At 43.0% G+C, this 23,161-nt stretch overlaps 1 protein-coding gene across 7 annotated transcripts in view; it reads right to left on the bottom strand.

Moving 5' to 3' along the window:
* Nucleotides 1-1,362: 1,362 nt before the first annotated feature.
* Nucleotides 1,363-23,161, bottom strand: part of Rabgap1 (RAB GTPase activating protein 1) — a 118,012-nt gene continuing 96,213 nt past the window's right edge. For 6 of the 7 annotated variants that reach the window (XM_039105274.2, XM_039105276.2, XM_039105273.2 and 3 more), the window contains 7 exons: nt 12,190-12,282; nt 11,712-11,822; nt 6,747-6,851; nt 6,165-6,248; nt 5,660-5,731; nt 4,297-4,494; nt 1,363-3,070 (listed from right to left, as the gene is read on the bottom strand). In XM_039105274.2, the coding sequence (XP_038961202.1) occupies nt 2,948-3,070; nt 4,297-4,494; nt 5,660-5,731; nt 6,165-6,248; nt 6,747-6,851; nt 11,712-11,822; nt 12,190-12,282 (786 nt within the window). In that variant the 3' untranslated portion in view covers nt 1,363-2,947. The remainder of the gene's footprint in view (nt 3,071-4,296; nt 4,495-5,659; nt 5,732-6,164; nt 6,249-6,746; nt 6,852-11,711; nt 11,823-12,189; nt 12,283-23,161) is intronic. The other variant, NM_001107841.1, reaches the window with a different exon arrangement.

The raw sequence follows: 23,161 nt of genomic DNA, 5'->3' as shown, positions 1-23,161 counted from the left end.
CTACATGTTCAGGGCTGTGTCTTCTTAGGGGTCCACATTTCCATTTAATGTACATATAGGGAAGAGATCACCTGAGCAAAAGGCAGGTATAAAGTAATCCTCAACCCTGTCTGTTGGGAGTTAGAACTGTAGGGCAACATGACTGCTGTGTGACCTTATCCAGGCCCTCCTTTACCTATAAATTAGGGAGTGAAGAACCTAGCACTTGTGCCTTTATTCTTTAAGCCAGCATCCCAGTCAATTTGTTCTAATCACGTTGTTCCAGCTTATGTCCATGCTCCCTCCCCTCAGTGAATCTTAGAAGAAAATCAAGTGTTTTAGCATCTAGTGCTCTGAGCCAGTGGCTCTCGTCCTTTACCATGATGTCCTATTAAGGTGTATCCCCAATTCAGGATCTTGGTACCTTGAGTTGTTTTAGGCCAAGATTGACTGCTGTGTGGATTCCTTTGGGGTTCCCATCCTTTGGATGGTGGTGTATAGCTTCAGGATGGAAATTTCTACCAAGATAACACTCCCTAACGTGGGACCCTTACCGAGAGCCAGCCAGCAAATGGAGAACCCAGAAGCATGTCCTCCACCCTGTGAACTGTGTTCTGGAGCCATTTCTCTGGCCCTTATAAGAGCGTATAACAGCGGTTAAGAGCACTGACTACTCTTCAGAGGTCCTGAGTTAAATTCCGAGCAAACACACAGTGGCTCACAATCATCTGCAATGGGATTCTGTGGAGCCACAATGTAATCCTATACATAAAATAATTCTTTTAAAAACAGCATTTATATGTATAAGTCAGGAGGGATCACCTGACCAGGTCTGGATTCTGGCGTACTTCTAAGACAGTTTTAGATGGTTTTGGTAGGCAGGTCAAACAGCAAGTGGAGAGGGGACAGGGTTAGAAGGCAACACAGATTCAGAAACAGGAGGTGGAGCAAAAAGTGCTAGTCCTTGGGTCTCTGTATACCTAGGGCGTGGAAACGTGGAGAGGACCAGCCAGGGAGAGAAAAGAACCTTCGTTTCTGCTTTCCCTGTGCCTGAGCTAGCACTGCCTTCAGTTGCTTCTCTTCTTACACTGCCAGCTCTTGCTCTTCTTTCTCCCATCTTCTGACAGGTTAGACAATTCACCTTCCAAGCCTAATTCTAATTCTTGTGAAAACCTTCCTTATATTTTAAGCACTGGGGTATCTTACCCGTCAACCATAGTACTACACTTCTCAGGGAGGGTACCCATCTCTTGCATAGCACAACCTATGTGGTTGGCACATCTCTGCTCTGCCTGATATGGACAAATGCTGGTTTTGACGGCTTCTGGGGAATGGATGGGAAAGGAATATGCAATCATAATAAACTACTTTTGTACAAAGCAATGCTGTTTGTACCAAAATATTTAATGAATATGCTGTTAAAACAAAAGAAATAGTAATACAATTTTACTGGTTTATATTTCAGTTCATAAAGTTGACGCACAAACTACCCTAGCACATAATGTCCACACACCTAGTTTTAGATGGGCTTACAGCTATTTGGGTTAACTGAATAGGACAGATACTGGAAGTGGTAGGGGATGGTCTGGGGAAGAGCAGGCCACTTATTATCTCCCCACTGTAGATGACCTCATCAAGCATTAGTAAAGCCAACAGGGGAAGAGGAAATAACTCGTGTCCTTATATACAAACCCAAGCTACCTCCACACAGAGCAGACCATACAGCAGAGAAGATGAGCCACTTGTGAGACTGCTTGTCAGCATATAAATTAAGAGTCAAAAGGTTTTTTTTTTTTTTTTAAATTTTAAAAAGGTGCTAAAACCACCATTTCATAGCTTTAAGGTGAGAATCCACAGCCCATCACCTGACCAGTGAGATCGATACCTGGCTACTCTGGGAGGCTTCAGAGGCCTGACAAAGATTGAGCCAGGAAAGTAAGATCTTACAGTGTGTACATACTTTCATGTATTCAGTCTTCCTTACTTGAACAACCTGCTATGCAAAACATTAGTGGTCAAGGAGCTCTTAAAGACCAGAGCCCAATAAACCTTGAGTGAAAGGAAGTGCCCCATAACCACAGATGGCAGTGGTAGATTAGCAGGTTGTCTGGGACTTAAACACTGTCACTGCAGGGTGCCGGGAAAGGTATTTATATATATATATATATATTTATATATTTATATACACACACACATATATACAGACAGACAGACAGACAGACACACACATATATACACACATGACACTTTAACAAAGAGCTGTCCATGTCATGATTGATTCAGTCTCACAGTCATGTGGCCCATTCCAGCCTATAGAAGTAGTTTTGGCAGCTAATGCTTTTTTGGAAGGAAGGAAGGAAGGAAGGAAGGAAGGAAGGAAGGAAGGGAGGAAGGGAATAAGACTATGAGAGTTGCATAGAATTGCTCGGCAATGTGAATAATTCCAAATCAAAACCTATGCACTATATTAGTTAACAAAATTAAGTGACTTGACCTGTGACTACGAGACCCTTTACTCAAAGTGCTTTTCATGTCTCTGGGAGCTTTTGCTGGCAATGACAGATGAGAATTACTCTAATCTCTGAATCCCTGCTCCCCACTCAAAAGGGCAGAGTGTCTGCATGTGTATATGTACACACATACACACACACACACACAATTTTTTTTAAAGGGTTTAAAAAGAAAACCCAATACATTGGGGGATACCCTAACTCTGGCTGTGTGAAGTGTTCCTATACAGAAAAGAGGCCTGAATGGCACTAGGAGGAAGGACTCTGGTGCATGCCCAAAGCGTCAGTTGGGTTGGCAGCCTGCTGCAGGAGCCCTGGCCCACTGACCTACCAACATACTATACAGCTCTGACCTAGTACATTCTGGTCCTGCAACATATCACAGAATCACACATCTGGCCAAAGAAGGCAACAAAAGGTGGTGTGTTTTCTGAGGTGTGTGGAAGCAGCAGCTGCTCTCAGCACGTCTCTTTCCCTTGCACGCCCGTTGCTGTCTTTATGGAGCTCAGTGTTCGGTTAAACCAGGTCTTCTTGGCAGCCTGCACCTCACTGAGGGCAAGGCCCAAGTGGTGTTCCAAGTCCTGTGAAAATAACAAATGTCAGGATTTTTGGCATCTATCTGTTCTTCTGAGGCAGGTATACAGTGCCAAAAGGTTTGGGAACTCGAATCTGAAATTGGAGCCTCTTAAGTCACTGTCTCGTGCAACTTTAAAGCACTTTAATATACCTGTTAAGTCAAAAACATTTAGTATGGTGTCTGTCTTTATCCCTTTTCTGAGATTCCTCAGTAGGCAGGCCTCTCGTCTCTTTGGTTGGGGTTGAGCTGCCCCCTCAGCCAGAATGCTGATCTTGATTTTCTTTTTTTTTCTTTTTTCCGGAGCTGGGGACTGAACCCAGGGCCTTGCACTTGCTAGGCAAGCGCTCTACCACTGAGCTAAATCCCCAACCCCTGATCTTGATTTTCTATAGCTGCTCTCTGTCTGTCCATTCTTTGACCATAGCTTAGATACTGCTATCTTGATGATGCTGGTTTTGTTTTGCTTTTATTTTGATTGTACTGGGGAGTCCTACAAACCCTCTCTCAGTACCTAGTACAACCCAGACAAAAGAGGATGATGTGTCCACCAGTAATAGACTTTGGCTTGGGAAAGCTGGTCTGAGGTTTTAGACCTGATCCAGGTTCCTGCCACTCATGGTGCCCCAGTAGGATGGCTGGAGGCTCATAAGGTCACAAAATGAGTTTAGTGATGGGTGTTAGAAGAAAAAGGTTTGCATTCTGTTAAGTTACCATCGTCGTGTATAAATATTTTTAGTATTCAATATAACCTGACAAAAGATTAGGACTCCCATTTTTCTCCCCGTCCCTCACCCCATTTTGTTTTTCAACACAGGGTTCTTCTGTGCAGCCTTGGCTGTCCCGGCACTAGCTCTCTAGACCAGGCTGACTCCCAGAGATACACTTGCTTGTCTCCCAAGTGCTAGGATTAAAAGTGGTGGCACTGGTCTAAGAATCATGTTTCTATATGGACACCAGAAGTCTAAGGTGTAGAGGGATTACACCCTGGATTTTATTGAGGGGAGGTATTTTTTAAATACTGCTCTATGTTGTATTAAAAAGACTTAAGTTCTGTTGTTAATTCTTAGTATGTTGAAATGGTTAAACATACTCTGGTAGGTAATAAGTATTCTCCCCAGGAGGAATGGTCAGAGTTTAAGTGGTGGTGAGGTTGGGGGGTGGGAGAGATATGACATCCCAAACCACAAGTCATTTCTGGGAGTGTGTGTGCCTACATGGCACTGCTGTTACCTGGATCTTGCACTCAGCTTCTACCAGCTGCAGTTTGGTTTGTGCCAGCTCCAGCTCCAGCTCCCGCAGCTGGTTCTTGAGTGTTTCTTTTTCTTCGTCTGTGTCCTCATCTGAAACCCCCTTGACTGAGCTGGCACCTTTCACTCGCCCTTCTTTGTTGAAGAAGTCTCGGCAGCGGTCACAGTCATCTACCTTTTGCTGAAGTGAACACCAGAAGTGAAGAGATCCCAAAAGATGGCACCCCTGTCAGATGCTACAGCATGTGCTTTAGTGTCCCTTGTGAGTACTAGAAAAGATTGGTGACCTTGGGAAAATGTCAGACAACCTACTTCGAAGATTTCCTGGCTGGTGTTTTATATCAAAAGCAATAAAAATATCCCCTTGGTCCACTGTACACCAGAGGAATTCTAGGCTAAGAAAACAAAGTTATACACAATCAAAAGGTCATATCCAAGGGTCTTCACTCATTAGCTGGCATACAGAGAAAGTATCCAACTAGAACAATGAGATATGCTGGTCTGTGCTTGTTCAGGGGAGCTTCCAGGTTCTAAACACTGGATGAAAACATTTTAATAATAGGGAAAAATGGATAAATACTAATGATGGTATAAAGAAGAGATCTAAGTTTGATTCCCTGCACTACATCACGTGGTTTACAACTGCTCAAAACTCCAGCTTTAGGGGGATCCTTGGCCTCCATAAGCATCTGCCTCCAAAAACATAACTCATTAAAAATAAATCCTCAAAAAAGGTATGTAAAACAATCACCACCCCTCCCAAAGTCACCAAAACAGGATGCCACTGAGAAAAATAATGAATCCCAAATTTAGAAATAGAAATGTTTACCGAAAGCCTAGCCCAGAGTGAATATAATTTTATATCTTAGTCTAAGATCAGGAAAGACTGAAGAATATGCAACACAATGTTAAACGTGGTGTAAGAGGATTAACTCAGCAGGGGCTTTTTAGTGTGTGTAAGGAGGCCTGAATTCAATATCCATGAGAGGAAAAAACCTTGAGTTACAAAAAGCCCCCAAATTTGCAACAAAATATTAAAAATACTGATTGTGTTCAGATCCCTTAGAGTAGAAGATAGGAGTCCAGGGGATCTTTGGCTTCAGAACCCCACCTCAAGCAGCACTTAGTGTAGCTTTTCCAGTGATGCTTGCACTCTTGGGCACCCAAGGGCAAGATATAAAACTAGATATAGCACATTTGGTCTTATTAGAGAAACAGTCGTGTAAACTGTTGAACCTGAGCCAGGCCTACAGACTGCTTAGCTTGGCTCCCTTGTACCTGCTATGTCAGGAGGGATAGGCTATACATTGAACTAGAGGGTATGAAATTTCTTTAGTAAGTCTTACCCGGATTTTCTCAATTTCCACTTTATTGGCTGTCTGTTGCTTTTCCAGTCTTTCACTCAGTTGAGAACAAATCTAGACAAATATAAAACCAGAGACTTTGGCTCAATGTCATCTGCGTAAGTTATTCCAGCAGCAGAAAGAATATCCTCTTAACTGCATAGGTGAGGTTGACGGAAGTACAAATAGGAACCAACCTACAAAGTGGTCTACAGACCACTGTGAGATCCCACGTATAGAAGAAGCGAGATCAATCTGGTTCTGTTTGCAAAAATTCTACCAGCCTTAAAGAGGGAGTAGCTTGTCAATATTTAGACACACTCCATCACCTGACATCTTAAATAATGCTGGCTTTTGTATACCTCTTATATGCTGGGCACTCTGCATGCATGTCTAGTTAGAACTTAAGCCTCCTTATTGTGAGACTAAGGTAAGAACAGGGGCTTGAAGCCAGAGTGCACACACTACCCACTATGTGCCCAGCCCAGCCCCTGAAATGGAAACTTACCTGCTTATAGTCACCAATGATAGAGCTGTTTTTTTTAATCTCTGATTCTGCCTTGTCAAGTTCACGGCGGCACATTTCCTTTAACTGCACATGGTTGTTGGTTTTTTTTTTTTTCACGCCCAGGAAAAGAAGAAGATGGCAGTGTTAGTGCTTTTTCAGGCTCACCCTGGCTCGACCTACCTGAGACGAATAGTTGTGAAGGTCCTGTGCAAGTGTAGAGGGAGAGGGGTGGGAGCTTGTCCTGGGTCCCATAGCACCCATGGCTCTCATCATGTATACTATGAGGGGCATGAGAGGACAAGGGAGGGAGGACTAGACATTCTCAGATGCACCCTCCTCTCCTGCAGATGCTATCATCCTGCCATTGCTTTTCATGCTGATAACACAGGAACTTGTCCCACCTCAATGATATACTAACTTATGCTTTAGGTTTTAGGAACCATGACATTTTATGGAGGAAATTAAAATGGTCTCTGAAGCCACTGTCTCCAGGTTCTCTAGTATCAAGAAAGCACCTCTAACAGAACCCACCAGTATTGTCAAAATTCAGAAGTATATGGGAGAGGGAAAGGATCCCCTCACCTGTGCAGACTCCTCTTCTAACCTTCTCTTCTCATCTTCTGCATCAATCAGCTTCTGCTTGGTCATTAGCAGCTCCTTATTCAATGCATCTGCCTTTTCCTCTGCCTGAGACACCAAGAAGATGCCATTACTAAGCATACATGAGCTCAGACCTTGAAAGGTCAGGATCCTATTGTAAGATGGCAGAGTGAGCCAGTCCAGACAGAGGAATGGCACGCTTAAGGTCACCCCTAGGCTAGTTACTCACAGTGTGTGCAGTACAGGGCAGTCGCCATTATTTGAGTGACTTGTGCTACTTGAATAAATTACAGAGCCCCTTTCCATCCAGTGCAGTGCCTATGCTAGCATGAACCATGGCCTGGTAGCTGAATTGTATTAGTCATTGTTTTCTCTTCCAAATAAATGATTTGTATTTCTTACATGCATCTGATTAGTCTTGTATGTGTTCTGTTAGTTATTTAATCTCCATTGAAGAACCACTTTCTTTGAAATTTAAGTGGCCATAGTCTTTTCTAGCACACACAAATGTCTGGTCAGTAGAGATGTGACTTCTAGGGCTATCTCACAAGGAAGGAAACACATATAGAAATACATGTGGATGCTCCCATGATGTGAAACCAAACTTCATAAAGTTGGAAGTAAATTAGAGAAGTAGCAAACAGGACTGTTATAAAAACAGTGCTTACCCAGAATTTCAGATACTGATTTTTAAAAAGCTTTGCAATAAATTATAAGAATTTTTAAGATAGTAAAAAAAAAAGTACACACTAAATTTCTCCCAAAGTAGGAAGAAATAACTTAAAACATTAACAGAACAAATACTACAGAAAAATAAGTTAAAAAAAACAAAACAAAAAACCACTGGCTGTGGAAAGATGAATTTTACTGGAAAACATCTACTTAGGTGACAAGGGTAGGGTTGAGGTGGGCATAACCCAGTACCAGGAATGCAAAGGGGACATTGCTAGATATGTAGACACCAGCAAAGAAGCCCAAGCAGCTTCAGATACATACTTGGTCATCAAGGACAAGGTGGGGAAAGACAATTTCCTAAAAAAGAACAGCTAGGTGGTGTACACCTGTAATCCCAGCATTTGGGGTAACAGACCCCTGGGGACCACCTTAAACTCCAGATTAGCCAGGTTCAACCTAACCAATCACATTGAGACTGTCTTAAAAACAAATCCAAACAAGTTCTAGCAGTTGTCATGTGAAAAATTAGAGACATTCTCTAATTTGTATAGTTCCATTATCCAGGAAGTCAACTCCTAATATCCTGAAAATTAGGTTGTAAGCCTCATGACTAAGATCATTAGATCATAAGTTCAAGGCCTGCCTGAACAATTTAGTAAGAACCCCTATTTCAAAACCAAAAAATGAAAGCTCAGCTGCAGTTCACTAGGGGAGGGCCAGCCTGGCATGTGTGAAGCCTTGGGTTTCATCCTCACTACTGTAGTGGCCTGAGGAACTAACAATGATGCCATCACTGTCTAAGTCTGGTCTAAAGACCTTGAAAACAAATGCACCCCAGCTAGATTAATCAAAGATTTTGACAAGGTCAGAGGCAACAGAGTTTTGCACAAAACCCCTTTTCAGTGATTAGTAATCAACTGGAATGTGCAACTTAGAATACACCGTTTTCTAGGAGACTAAACAGGGGCCAGCCTTGCCAACTGAAACCACTAATGGTGCTGAGGACATGTTAACACAAAGGACATGCCACGGGCAGGGGGCTCAGAGGCTGTTCTGAGAAGAAGTCCTTTGTATTTCTGTAAAAGTCCCCATCAAAGCAGCCAAGTGAGTTTTAAAAACAACAGAGCCAGTTGCCTTAAATGACTTTTAAGATTCATTATAAAGCTCCTGTAATGAAGACACTGTACATCCGTATGTCTTGGCATAAAGATGGAGCACCTAGAATGTCAATTAGGCCAACCCATGCAGAGTCAGCTGATGTTTGGCAAAGAGACTTAATAACTGTAGTGCAAAGAAGTCTAGCAACTTGCTGGACCCATCAAATAGCTGTGCTGTTTTTTGTTGTAATGACAAACAGTCTCAAGGCAGAGGAGCAACCAAGCTACAGGGGACTGATACCTTCTATATGCTGCTTCTCCTTATAGCCCCAATGTTACTTCCAGTTGTTACCCTACGCACAGAGGAGAAAGCTTTTCTGGGGTCACCAAGGAGTTAAGTGACTGGAAATTTCTCTACAGCTGTGTAAACAATAGCACAGAGAGGCAGAAGACAACAAAAGTGATAGAGAGGGTTCAGATGTGAGGAAATAATAAAAAGAATGAACTTCTTTTAAAAACTGAGCCTTTGAAAGTTAAAAGAATATGAGAGCACCCCACCTTCTTTTTCTATCGTCTTCAGTAATGGTTTGGAAGAGTCTACTCAGAACTGTGGGAGGTGGCCAGGTGCTCCTGAGTCTTATTTGGCAGTGTTCTTGATTGGAGAGTGTAAGCATTGGACTTAGGCCATCTGGGTTTTCACTGTGATGGGTTTGCTCAATGACTAGCTGGACAACCTATCTCTTTAAGACGGTCAACCTGCTTTGCTCCCATTTTGTGATCTGTGAAAGGGAGTCATGATCCTGTTCTGAAGGTTCACAAAGATGGTGTTATAGAGTGCTTGGAACAGTGCCTAGCACCCAACAGTGCTAAAAACATGCTAGTTCTCACAGGTCAGACTCACTAACCTTCCTTCGCTTGTGCTTGCCATGTAGTTAAAACATCAAATCATATCTCCTTGACTGGTTCTTGTCTATAATGGCAACTGTATAGTATCACAGAAAGGATTTCAGACAATCCAGTGAGGTCCAGATGTGTCTAGCTTTCTGGGTATTTTCACTCCTCACCTCAGTACCTCATACTTATTAAAATAAAAACAAAATTCTTAGCCTGGTGTAGTGGTGCATTTGAGCCGCCCTGGTCTATATAGAAAATTCTAAGTCTGTGGGAGCTCCATAGTAAGATCCTGTCTCAAAAGGAAAAAAAAAGTAAGCTATTCTTACCTCTGCCTGGTAAGGAGGGAATGAGGATTAACTGAGTTGGGAAATACTTGTAATCTGCCTGGTGCCACAGGACCAGGACCAGGACAGACTGCTACAGTTTGCATTTTTTTCTACTTCAGGGCCCAGGAATGTAACCTATTTTTATGATTACAGTTTTAGATGAGCCAACATGAAAAAAAGGTTGACACTGCTCAGGGACAGGTTTCATGAATCAAAAGTCTAAGATGGGCAGCAGTGGCCCACATCTTAATCATAGTACTGGGGAGGCATAGGCAGAAGGATCTTTTGAGTTCGAGGCCAGACTGGTTTACAGAGTCCAAGGCCAGCCACAGCTACAAAGAGAAACCCTGTTTTAAAACAAACAAACAATCCCCAAAAAAAAGACCCCCACTCTCCCACACCAAACAACAACAATGCAAGACTACCTCAAACTACTGATGACTTCTACCACATGTTCTTACAAATGAGAAAATACAATTTCTTAAGCTGAGCACCCAGCGAGTGCAATGGCCAACCTGCTGCTGCTGCACACTGAGGACATTGTTAAACACTGACTGCCTTTCCTTACCATCCACAGCCGGGAGGGGACTGTGAGATGAACTCTGGAGCTCTATTCAAACAGGCTCTGCTCTATTTATACAAGCTTCCCTATGCTCCAGGCAGAAATGCCTGAGCAGTGCGAACAAGGTTTCAAGGTTTCTAAACAGGGAGAAGAAGCTTAACCCTGACAAGTCAGCGTATGTTAGTTAGAAGGGCAGTGAGAGCCCAGGTGTTAGTCACGGAGAGCTAATGGCCTTGCACGATGGCTGGAGACAGAAGCCTTCTCAGTCATGTCTGATAAGCAGGGGTGCTTTCTTGGTACAGCATGCCAAATTATGCAATTTGAACTATACCTGTGCCATAGCCATTATTTCTACTCCCGCCTAGATCTCAGTATCCAGTTGGCTAGGAAAGCAAACTAGGTTTACAAACTAGGTTTGTCTGAAAATTTTAATTTCTGAGATAATGTAAAGAACCAGTAGATACAGCCATATTTTTCTTTAATGCTTTAACAACCCTGAGCAATCAATAAGAGAACATGTTTTCCAAGGAAATATAATATGCACAGATTTAAATACTTGGGTGGATGTCAAGGACTTTCTGAAGTTCATATTCTTTCTAGAGATATAATGCATATAGGAATGCGAGAAGCTTATAAGGTCTTCGAAGCCTAAGTATATTGCTTGCATCCTGGCAAACCAACGAAGACGTCATCTCAAGATACTGAGAGGTTAAATCCCAGGGCTTGCAAAAACTGTAGTTCAGGGACAATATCCAGTCCAATTTTTATATAAGTGAATTTTTATTAAAAAAACAGCCATTCACTCATTTATCTGTGAACTGCTTTTGTTTATCACCATTAGAATCACATAGTAGCAATAGAGAATACAGGCCCTCAAAACCTATGTTGCCACAGAATAAGTTTGTCAATCCTAAGTCATGAATGAGACTAGTTCCTCTGAAGTTTCAGAAACTTGCAGTACACAAAGCAGACAGTCATTCTGTCAGGATCAGGAATACAAACAAAATGTAATAGGTTGCTCAGCACTGAATGGAATCCCCATGAGCAGAAACCCAGAAGGCTCACAACAGGAAGAGAAATAAAAGAAACCTCTGCACCTCTTCCTGTGGAATCCAGGAAGCTTGAACAACTGCTGCTGCTAGTCAATAGCATGGGAACTGGTGAAAGATGCCTTCTTCCCCACAGAGCCCAGCACACCTTCTCAGTGTTTGGGAAGGCAGGAAGTGAACACATGGAGGACGGCACACTGGAAGTATTTCTGAAAGAAAGGCTGACAAAAGAGCTGGATTCTAAGGGAAGGGCTGATAAGCATCTACAGCAGTCAACACTGAACTTCAAGGGAGGACTCAGATGTCCTTGGCGTGAGCTTTCTCTTGAGCTCTGTCACACTTACATTATCCAGGTCCTTCCGCAGTGCGATTTTACTGGTGACCAGCTCATGGGCTAAGTCGTCGTTTTCCTGTTCCAGCCTCATGTTGGCTTCTTGTAGCCGCCTATTTTCCCGCTGCATGAAGGAAAAAAAGCCAGTTTTGGACATAAAAAACAAATCAAATGGAAATGATAGTTCAAATTAAGTCTTCAAGTCCTACGGAATAAAGAGACATGGCCCATGCAATCATGTTTCTAAACAAGCAATTTCTAATTTTCTGTCTCGTCACAGAGTCTAACTGACACTTTCATCAAGCAGCCGTCTCTGACTGACTGAGGAGAGAGCATCCGACCTTGGTAGCTGGTTTGCAGCAAAACAGCTCTTACTTACGTTTTGGAAACTCGGAAAACCAGTCTTGAAACAGTGAAACTGAATTTTTGAAAAGAGCCAATAAAGCTAGCTGTGGGCATAAGTTGATGATATAAAAGGCCATAAAACAAACCTCAAACCGCTCGATGGGATCTTCCTGTTGGGCCTGCTGCTCCCGCATGGTATGGTACTCTTTTTCAAACTTCTTCAGCTTCTTTTGGCTAATCTGCCAAGGAAGTCACAGCACAGATGAAGAGCCTGACCATGGTGGTGCCTAATGACGTGGGCAGACCCAATCAATGTGCCATGGCATTTACTACTTTGGATGGAAATTTTCATAGACAAACATAAGCCCAAGACTGCCAGGAATATATGGTTACTGTGTAACTGGTCTGCTACTTTGTGGGTTCTTCTTTCTTCCACCCTTTCAACCCTTTAACACTATAGAGGAGAGAATACAAAAAGGATAGAGAAGGAAAGAGATACCTGAATAAAGTAAGGGAAGGGTCAGAAAGACGGTCGTGTCTCCTTAGACTACTGCCTGCACTCCTTACCCACAGGCACTGCTTGCACCTTTAATGGTCTAGTAACATTTCACATCAGGTATTCCATTTTCATATGCCAGGGTATCGATCAACACCTGCTCTACGTCAGGATCTAATATGGCTTTGTTCACTGGTAAGACTAATCCTTATTTAAAAAAAAAAAAATCAGTGAGGGCTTCTCCAGAGCCTGTAAAATTTTTGTAAAAAAGATATATATTTCCTGGGCTCCTCGACTTTATTCCAAGCTCTTAAAGCCAATAAGTGACACTGTTCTATAGTAGGGTCATCTAATTGAATCTGTTCTTGTCTGAAGAGTACTGCCTTTCACTCAGCAACTGATCTTTTACGGTATTCATTCCCCTCACTAGATTTCACTGCTCAATATTTACAGCTTCTTCCCTCCAGAAATGTAGACTGGCCTCTAGTATGGCTGTCACACCAATTCCTTCCAGTATTGGGGAATAATTCTATTTCGAGTAGCCCAGTTATTTAGAATTTGTTTCACTTAAGGCAAATGTATCCCATATAAGAGCAGAGCCTCTTTAAACCACCCTCATTTCTATAAGTAGCCACCCTATCTTGTCATAACCTTGTTCCACACCATTAGCAGGCATATGCTATAAGGCTACTGGGAAAGTTGATGGTGATCTCATAACTCTGGGTCACTCCTCTTCTCACTGTGGTAGCACAGTTGTTTCAAGATTAACCCATTCTTTTCAAGCAGGCTGTTTTATCAGATTGTGCTCCTACTTTTTCAGCTTTCCTCTGGACCCAACTGCCCACCAGCCCAGTTTCTTTCTCTCTTTCCCCCTGCAGGAAACTTCTGTTCTTTTGCTCAGTCACGGGCAATGAGCCTTTTCAAGCTCCCTTTTCTGGTGCTCCTTGCACCCCTAGAGCTTCCATTTCCACCACAATATTTTCTTCCAGTTGCATAACCAATTCTAGTGAATCCTTTTGTTGTACCATTTCAACCTTTTTGTTTGTTTCCCAGGCCCCTCCATTTTCACCCTCAATTTTTCCAGTTGCACAGCCATTCTTTGAACCTTCTTTGAAAGAGAATACAGCAAAACAAAAACAAAACCACACCCCCAAACAAAACAAAACAAACAAACAACTACCAGGAAATCCACTCTGGGAGCAAAGCAGTAGCAGCCACAATAAATTTTTTTGATGGCATCCTGAAAAAAATATCCATTCCTTTGTCCCCTGCAATTTTTTCCATGGCATTTGAAATCAAATTTCCCATTCTGCCACATTAGGTGCCACTTGTCTTTTGCTACTTTGTAGGTTCTTTTGTTTTCTACCATTCTCCTACCTAACTCCCTAACACAAGATAGGAGAATAAAAGGAGAGAAAGGAAAGCAAAGAGATCCCTGAGTGAAGTCAAGGGTTAGATAGGGTGATGATATTGTTAGACTTGCTGACTAGGAGTGCTGAGTTCCTTGAGGCAACTTTGATCTTCATTGTCAGGGTATCTAATTTCTTCTTCTTCTCTGCAACTACTTAACAAACCATGACCAACAACAACCAACAACCCATGGTGGCTCTTGGGACCCTAGATTTTATATCCTCTAAAAAGTCCCCAGAACCTCAAATGTCATATAATTGCAGAAACTATCTGCAGCTGGCAAAATCATTACCTTGCTAGAGCACTAGGCAAATTATAGTCAACTGCTGTGGACAATATGAAGCAGCCCCGTATCCCACACTTGGTATTAAAACAAAAACGAGTTCTTATAGTACTTCTGTTTTTTAAAGAAACCAAAATTCCAAAATTCTCACTACAACAGTGTTCTACAGAACATTTTGCTCACATGAATTTGGGGCTCTATTTGTCTCTAGTACTCATTGTCACAGCAGCAGCAGTAGCAGCAGCAGTGCCACCATTTTCTGTGGGACATACCAGTAGTGTTGCTAAACCCAAGATACAACCCTAGCCTCAGTCATCACCCGAGAGAGTGATCAAGAGGTTGTTTTGTGAGTGAAGTGTCTGAAGAGTCTGCAGTGCCTGTGGTGGTGGCACACACCTTCAGTTCCTGCTCTTTGGAGGCAGAGGCGGTGGACCTCAGAGACCAGCCAGGAAAGCCCTATCTTGAAAACAAAACAAAGAGAGGAGGAGGAAGAGGAGAAAGAAAAAAGGATAAAGAAAGAAGAAAAAGAGGAGAAGGGAAAGGAAGAAGAAAGAGGGGAGAAGGGAAAGGAAGAAGAAAGAGGGGAGGAGGGAAAGGAAGAAGAAAGAGGGGAGGAGGAGGAGGAGGAAGAAAAGCGGTATCAGTAAATCAGGGCGTGAATGCATAGCCACTGGATTCCATTCAAAGCCCAAGTCCATTAAACTTCTAAAGTTCCCTAGGCCCTTTCCACAGTACTAGCTGGCCTCTTCTATGCTGCCTCCAACAGGCACAATTCTCTCTTACCCTTAGAAACAGATTTCACTGTGCCACCATCATCAGTTCTCAAGCTTCCTCCTCTTGTAAGCCACAAGCTGGAACCTTCCACTTTCCTGAAGCAATTGTGCTTCTTTTCCATCCTCGGTGATCCTACTTCTCCCTAGATTTTCATGTTTCACCAGGACCAACCACTTCTCTTTTTCCTGGAGAATCTTCATTCTTTCTCTTCTGGCTTTCTTCCCATGCCTATCAGGAGTTCCCTCTGAACTGACATGAACTTCTCTTTTAGCAATTCTAACCACAATTACGAGTGAACCTTCCCCCTATGGAAGAGTCAGGGGAAAGATTGAAGGAACTGAAGGGGATGGCATCCCCAGAGGAAGACAAACAGTATCAGGAAACCCAGACTCCTGGGAGCTCCCATAGGTCCCCCACCCCCACCCCCAGCACATATGTAGCTAGGGACTGCCTTGTCTTGCCTCAGGGGGAAAGGATGCACCTGATCCTGTAGAGCCATAGGAAAGGGAGATGGTGGGGGAAAGTGTTTGGGGGAAAAGGGGTAGGTGGTGGTGGGAGTCACCCTCTCGGAGGCAGAGGTGAGGGTGGATAGGGTGAAGAACTCTAGGAATGGACTAGGAAGGGGGGCAACATTTGGAATGTAAAGAAATTCTTTTAGAAGAGTGAACCTGGGTTGGGGATTTAGCTCAGTGGTGGAGCGCTTGCCAAGCAACCGCAAGGCCCTGGGTTCGGTCCCCAGCTCCGAAAAAAAAGAACAAACAAACAAAAAAAAGAACAAAAAAAAAAAAAAAAAAGAGTGAACCTTCAGGATGCAGCTCTCCTTTGTTCAATTCCTTTTAAACAACTAACTCATTCTCTGTTTCGAACACTATAGTTTAAAAACTAGGAGCTATGTCTGGTCTGCATGACACAGTAGACGTTCAGTTTAGAAATGACTGCAAGCCTCGTGCGGACTTGTTCTCAGACCGTCAGTTAGTTACCAACATTAAATTACTTATTTTCTAGTCAATTTCTGGCCCACAGGTACAGGTAAGAACAGACAAATCTAAGCAGAGTGGGTGAGCTGGATGCAGGTCTGTGTATTTTCCTGGTCATCCTTATCTCATTTAGCTCATCACCTGGTGGGTCCTCGAGCCCTTGTCACTGACTCTGGTCCTCCGCATGGGCTGGAAGCAGATGTGCCTGAACTGGAGCTTTGTTCCTGGAGTCTGGCATTGCTCTCCTAAAGCCACTGGCCGGGGCACAACCTTTAGCTTTGGCCCATACTTAAATACAGCAGACCACAAGCTGGAGATGTATATCCCTCTCTACCACACATCTCTGTATTACCCAATTTGAGAGGAAACTTTTATTGTGCTAAGTGACTTATCAACATCAAACACACACAAACACATACACAAACCAGAAACCACACTTACATAAACATCTGTGTGATCAGTAAATTAATGTACCTATCCTATAAGACAGTGATGAAACAGAAAAGTAACTGAGGTTTGCAGGCAGCATACTCTTCTACTCAGAGCTCTTTGTAGTCTGGGCCAAACAGAAGTAAGGGCGGTTGGTCCCCAGCTCCAAAAAAAAAAAAAAAAAAAAAAGAAGAAGTGAGGGCGGACAGCACAGACAGTCTCCCCTGAGCATCTTCTGAAAGAAGAGCAGACACCAGCTTCTGTATTCACAGATCTCCTCAAGTTCACAGACTTCCAGGAGACTTCAATGTTTCACCCTCAATCAAGGCCAAGAAAGAATTAATACTTTCTTCATAACCAATACTTTGAAAGGCTAATTTCAAAATAATTCCTATATTTTATCATCTTTGATTGAAGCTGGCTGACTCAGCACTCTCAGTGTCCAGTGAGTGTGGTGAATGCTGGGTCTACCTCATGCATGCAACTTTTTGCTCTTCAGTATTTTTTCTGCATAGGCATGAATTACTTTTATTATTTATTTTTATAATTAAAAAGTACCGTAAGAATTATTTTGGGTTAAGATGCTTGTTTCTTGTCTAATGATGATGTGATTTACTCAGTCTATCACCAAGGTGTCCCATCTAGAACTAGATGCACACAAAGCCTTTCCCACCTTCCCTGGAGTTTCCAGGTCTAAAATTCCAATCTCTCTACCAGCTCAGTCTCTTCCCATCCTTCAGCCTCGGTTGTTGTCTCTCCCACACACTCTTGCCTTACTGTGACTTCCTCCACCAATGACACATGTACTTCCTTTTAGCTCTTACTGGTGTTCAGGTTGCCCTTAGAGCCCAGCTCCCAGGAAAGAGAGTTGGCTCCCCTGTTAACTGAAGGGCAGAAGCCCTTGAAGCAGGAACAGTTCACACATACCAGGCTAGCTCGTTATGTCCTTAAAGCATCAACTCGGCTCCATCACGGAGCCTCCCAAGTCCACAGCTTCTTAGTTACTGCATCCTTACTGTGCTGTGTTCTGTGTCTCCTTTGCTTGCCACCATGCCACCAGTGCCAAGTTAATGCTTGAACAGGATCAGGTCTGCCTTCAGAGTCTGCCACAAACCATGTTTTTTGCAAAGCACTAGATACAAATGCACAAATTCTGCCAAGACAGAACACTATTCTTTACAAAATTCTGTCACACAGTAAGCACTAAAATACTTAACCAACAGAGACACGGTCTCCATTCAAATATCTAGACTCACTTTTTTCTTGTACTTAAACTCAGGAAAGGATGGGTTATGCCTTCTGCTCCAGAGCTCAGAAGGTTTCTGGTAGCTAACTCCTATCAGAAGGCTTTGAACATTAAAGGGTCACATAAAGAGGTACTATTACCCTCAGCAAGACTGAAATTGAACACTTGCTCTGTTTAAAGTTTCTTTCAAGAAAAATCAACCAAACTACTCCTGGACTAAGTGTGGGTTGTATTTTAAGAGGAGCAAGCTCATGTCAGCACGTGGCTCTGAGAAGCAGCACCACTGAGAGGTGGTAGAGCCTTGCACTCATCCCTTCAGTCAAACTCTGTAGACCAACTCTTTTAGTTTCCATTTATTTAGTTACACTCTTTCTGTGTATATACACATATACCCATGCATGCCATTTCCATGTGCACCATGTGTTGCTTATGTAGGTGAGAGGACAGCTTCAGGAGTTAGCTTTCTACTTCTATCATGTGAATTCTGGGGTCTGGACTCAGGCTGTCATGCTTGGTGGCAAGCATCTTTACCTGCGGAGTTATCTCAATGTCCCCCAGCTTGGTGTTTTGGTGTAAGTTCCAATGTAGTCCTAAATACCTCTCATTAATCTGTCACGAGAACTGAATAATGCATTCTTAACTATAAATATATGCTATACAATATAACCCCAATGAGGCTGGTTCTTGGTATTAAGGCCCATGCAGATGGAGACAGAATGGGAGTAGCTGCTGACCTGGTCTCTAGGTGCAGCCTGCTTATTAGCTCTGTGAGTGACACACCACAGCTCCAGTCTTGGTTTGGCTGATGAGTCACTCATCTGTGAATTACTAATAATGCTTCTGAGTGTTAAAAGGATATCATGACAAAAAACCGTCATGTTCGTTGCTCAGAAGGCTCTGAAGCCGATAGGCTGTTCTTTTCAATAAACAGTAATTATTCCTTGCTGTTGCAGTTATTATCTGGCAACCTATCTGTGAGGGTTTATTTATGCTTGGCCCAGGGAGTGGCACTGTTGGGAGGTGTGGCTTGTTGGAGTAGGTGTGGCCTTGTGGGTGTGGGCTTCAAAGCCACCTGGGAGCCAATCTTCCATTAGCAGCCTTCAGATAAAGATGTAGAACTCTCAGTTCTGCCTGCACCATGCCAGCCTAGATGGTAATGCACATCTTGATGATGATAGACTGAACCTCTGAACCTGTAAACCAGCCCAATTATTAAATGTTGTCCTTTATAGATTTACCTTGGTCAAAGTATCTGTTCACAGCAGCAAAACCCTAAGATACTATCTGAATTAGGAAGCAGAGCAGTCCTCTGAGTAAGCACTGCATACATAAACTACATAAAGTCCATTTACATAGAGACATATGAGGTTGCCTGGTCTCTGGAAAAGGTTTCCAGAATGCATTCAGGAAGTTTTACAGAGATAAGAGGTATGCGTGCATGCGTATGTGTGACACAGAGGGATTGGTAAAGGTAGGAGGTTGACTGTTAGAGAGCTACACAGTCAGACTGAAGCCTAGTGTCTGGGCGATCAGGTGGGTTGTGGGGAACAAACAAGGGTTCTGTCTGGTGCAGGAGGGACCCTGCTGCAAGGTTGGTGAAGACAACTCAGGAAATTAGGCAATGGTCCACCTTCTGGCTAGAGGATGCTTAGGGCACTGTTGTGCTTTTGACTTAACACGGACTCTTCTAGATAGATGGTGAGATGCCTCCAATCCTACTATTTTATGCCTGAAAACAATTTTCGGAGATGGAAGGGGTACATGTTATCACCTCATTTTACTATCAATTGTGACACGTATAAACATCCAGCATTCACCAACACCACAAGAAAAGTCTGGGTGACTCTTGTTTCCTGCCATCTCTGTAACATGCTTGTTACTGAACACAGTCTTCATCCCTCAGAAGAACTAAAACTGTGCTGACCTGAACTAACATCATGAATGTGCTAACACCTCACTTGAGGGAGACCGGCTAGGCAGGCCACAAGAGTCACGTACAGTGGCTGCTTATGGTATCTTTATCTGTCTACAACACTGCTGTCTAATCTACCCTGCATCACACAAGCAGATAGAGGCCCAAGGCTGGCAGTCTAGAATATCTGATGTAATTAACCTTTACATTAAAGCTCTTAACTTTTTATTTGTTCAAATAATTCATACTCAGATTCCTTTAAAGATCATGAGACAGAATCTTGCTTTTGAATCTCATCTGAATGTTTTTCTACAGAACAAGAAAAAATCAGTAGGCAAGGCCCCAAGAGCAGACAGTCAAGGCTGGCTCTGTTAAATGAGGAGGCCAGTGCGCTGCTGCCCGCACTACCCAGCAGCATGGGGGGCTCACTGTGGAGAAAAGAGGCGCTAGAAATGCACACATTTTCTCATAAAAATCTAGTTCTAAAATGTATGAATCACCTAGTCTTAGAGGGTAGTATGACTTTGGGTACAGTGTTCAAAGAGTTTTCACCCTGACAGAGGTCAGTCCTATTTAGAACCCAGATCTGAGTTCTAATCTTTTTTTTTTTTTTTTTTTTGTTTTGTTCTTTTTTTCGGAGCTGGGGACCGAACCCAGGGCCTTGCGCTTCCTAGGTAAGCGCTCTACCACTGAGCTAAATCCCCAGCCTGAGTTCTAATCTTAATCACTTACTGAGATCCTTGGTCTAGGCATTTCTAAACAGACCCTACAGCTTACCCTGAAGATTCATTTCACTATGTGAAGCATTATGCTTTTAGAGTATGTGAGCAAATAAAAGGGTGGGGTAGGTGCTTTGAGGGCACTGCACACATAATACTTAAAGTTCCACTCCTAGATAACCACACAAATGATCTGGATAGAGAATGAAGCACAAATTAGTGTTGCTTTCAGCTCATGAGTAACTAACTCCTGCACGCCAAAGGGTTTTTCCCAACAGCAAATGGCTAAGATTTCATTGGTATGGAGATGCTGATCATCACTGGTTTCTTTTCTTACAGGCAGCCTTTAGTCCTGCACACTCATGTCATGCCTGAAAGGTCAACTTCCACAGATACATAGTTCATGAGGCTCCATGCTGCCAAAGCAGGATTCTGTTGTAAAGGAGCAGTGTTGACACTTTACCTCAAAGACTAGCTGAGCCACCTCACACACAGCATGACTTTCTTACCTAAACTAGTCTTACACCTCACACTTATTGGGACCCTACTCCTTCCCTCCCTCCACAGCAAGTAACACCTATGAAGCTTAGTCAAGGCTAGTCAGGAACTAGGAATCCTCCTGCCTCTAGCCTCCTAATTCTGATGTCTACCCCTTTCATATTTCTTGAATCAAAACTTAAAAGGGCTAGAAACTATTTTCACTTCCCTTACTCTTAAAAATTATGCAGGATACACTTACAAGTATGAAAGTATCATGGAGCTCCTAGGAAACTCATGAGGGGGATACCCTCAAATGTTAAGATATTGTATAGTAGTGGGGACAGTTTCCTGTTTTCTGACTCATAAACAAACTGAACGCACTGGTGGACTAGTTGGTGAGTAAGCCTTGATACAAGCTGAGCATAACACTAGAAGCATGGGCTCTAACTCCTCAAAAGGCAAAACACTTCAATCCCAGAGCTAGCTCATCTAAGGACAGGGGTTGGGGGAGTAAAATGATCAAGAAACCAAATGGATATGCCCAGAATAAATGTAGAGAAAATTAAGGATCTTGGGGCTCTTCATGCTATTTAAGCAATACAGCCATCTTGTGGCCATTTCAGATGCTGTCCTATCAAACGTATTTTTGCCCCTTTGCAGGAAGAAAAGGAAGTGTAAGAGAGTGTCAGGAATGCAGGGTCAGAGGCCTCCTGTCATTGTCCCAACAATGGCACTTGCCCTCCCTACCCAACACTAATCTGTAGAGAGGAAGATGCTTGTAAACTAACTACAGAGATTCTAAAAGCATTATCCCAGAACTGAAATGTCGTAACGCACAAGTATTTGTTTGCAGGCACATGGGACAATGTTCATATCAATCAGGAGGCACAACCCAGTACACAAAGCACAATTTTAAACATTAAAAATAACAGGATATCAATGAATGGTAGTGGAGTCCAACACCAGAGAGCATTGTGTCTATTTTCTGTGCTACCTCAGGCCTCCTCCCACTGGTAGTGCACAGGATACAGGGCTCAGGAGGAATTTGTCAGTAAATCCACTGTACCAATAGCTTAGTTCAACCATTCTCTGTTTTCCTCAGTACAGTAGCAAGACTGGATTACCCCTGTGTATACTTTACTCCATCTTTTAGCAGAAAAGCCTTATTTCCTGCAGCCTGTTGAAACTGCAGGCTTCCTGTGCTGAATGAATTTCAAGAAAAATTAGCCTCACTTAAAGTAAGTACAAATAAGGGGAACCATCCAAAATATGCCGCAAACGTGCAGACTTTTCCAGGTCTGGAAGAACTTTCATATCGGAAATGAAAAGGAGGGTGTTTGCCTTACTTCACTGAAATGGATAGGCAAAGATAAAGACATAGGTCCCTTCTTATTTGAACTACAGAAATAAAATATCAGTTTACTGACATTTTCCGCTAATGGCACTTAGAGTGCAAACCTCTTTCTAAGACTTGTTCAAACCTTTGTAAAAGAATAGGTTGAAAATCAACAGCATAATCAACCTGCCAGCCAGCCAGCCCTAGGCAAGAAGTATTTATATGTCAGACATTACTCTCAATAGTAAGGACTCAGCAAGAACTAGTCTCCCCTCTGCTGTCCACTTGATCTTTCAACAAGGCCAGAAGAGCTTTGGGAAGGAAGCTGTTAGATACTGTGACTAGAGAAGACATCTCTCATGTCTGAGGTGAAGACTGGATGGAGCAGTGGTGGATAAAGCACATAGCCAGCACAAGCAGAAAGATTAGCTGGTGTAAAGCATGGAGGGTCTACATGCTTAGTGTAAGTCTGAGAACACAAGGAAGCCAGTAGGGTCTCAGGCAGAAAGTAAGGTGAGAGAGAGAGGGGGGTCAGGGGAGGGAAAGCGCGAGAGCGTGCCTGCGTGCCAAGGCCTTGTGTAGGAACGTGGGAGACCTTGGAATCTTGGCAGGAACCCTAGTCTGCTTTCTGTGGTAAGATAAGATGCCTTTAAGAGTTTTCAGTAAAGGAAAAAGGTTGAAACGACAGATAAAGGATCACTGGTAGTGAGGTGGTCAGTCAGTGTATACTTTTGTGACAGGCTGGGGAGTGTGAAGATGCAGGCTGTGAATAAGAGGAATCAAAAGTGGAAGAACTGTTCTGTCCTAGGCCCCCAAGAACATCAAGACAGGGACAGAGGGAACAGAATGGATGTGGCCTTCTCACATACTGAACCATGATGAGGAACATGAGTGATTCTCAGTGTCAGAGCTTGAATGGGTGTTTGGCATTCACACCTGACTGTACAGTATCTGTTTGAAGAAATTCTAGCAGTAGTCATCATTTCTTGAACATTTTATAATTGTTAGGCAGTTACTATTGTGGGTAACCCACACACAGAAACACTTAGCTAGGGC

Source organism: Rattus norvegicus, chromosome 3, assembly GCF_036323735.1.
Source record: "Rattus norvegicus strain BN/NHsdMcwi chromosome 3, GRCr8, whole genome shotgun sequence".
Lineage (NCBI taxonomy): Eukaryota > Metazoa > Chordata > Mammalia > Rodentia > Muridae > Rattus > Rattus norvegicus.
The sequence above is the reverse complement of the archived record's forward strand: the minus strand, read 5'-3'. Positions and strand labels throughout refer to the sequence as shown.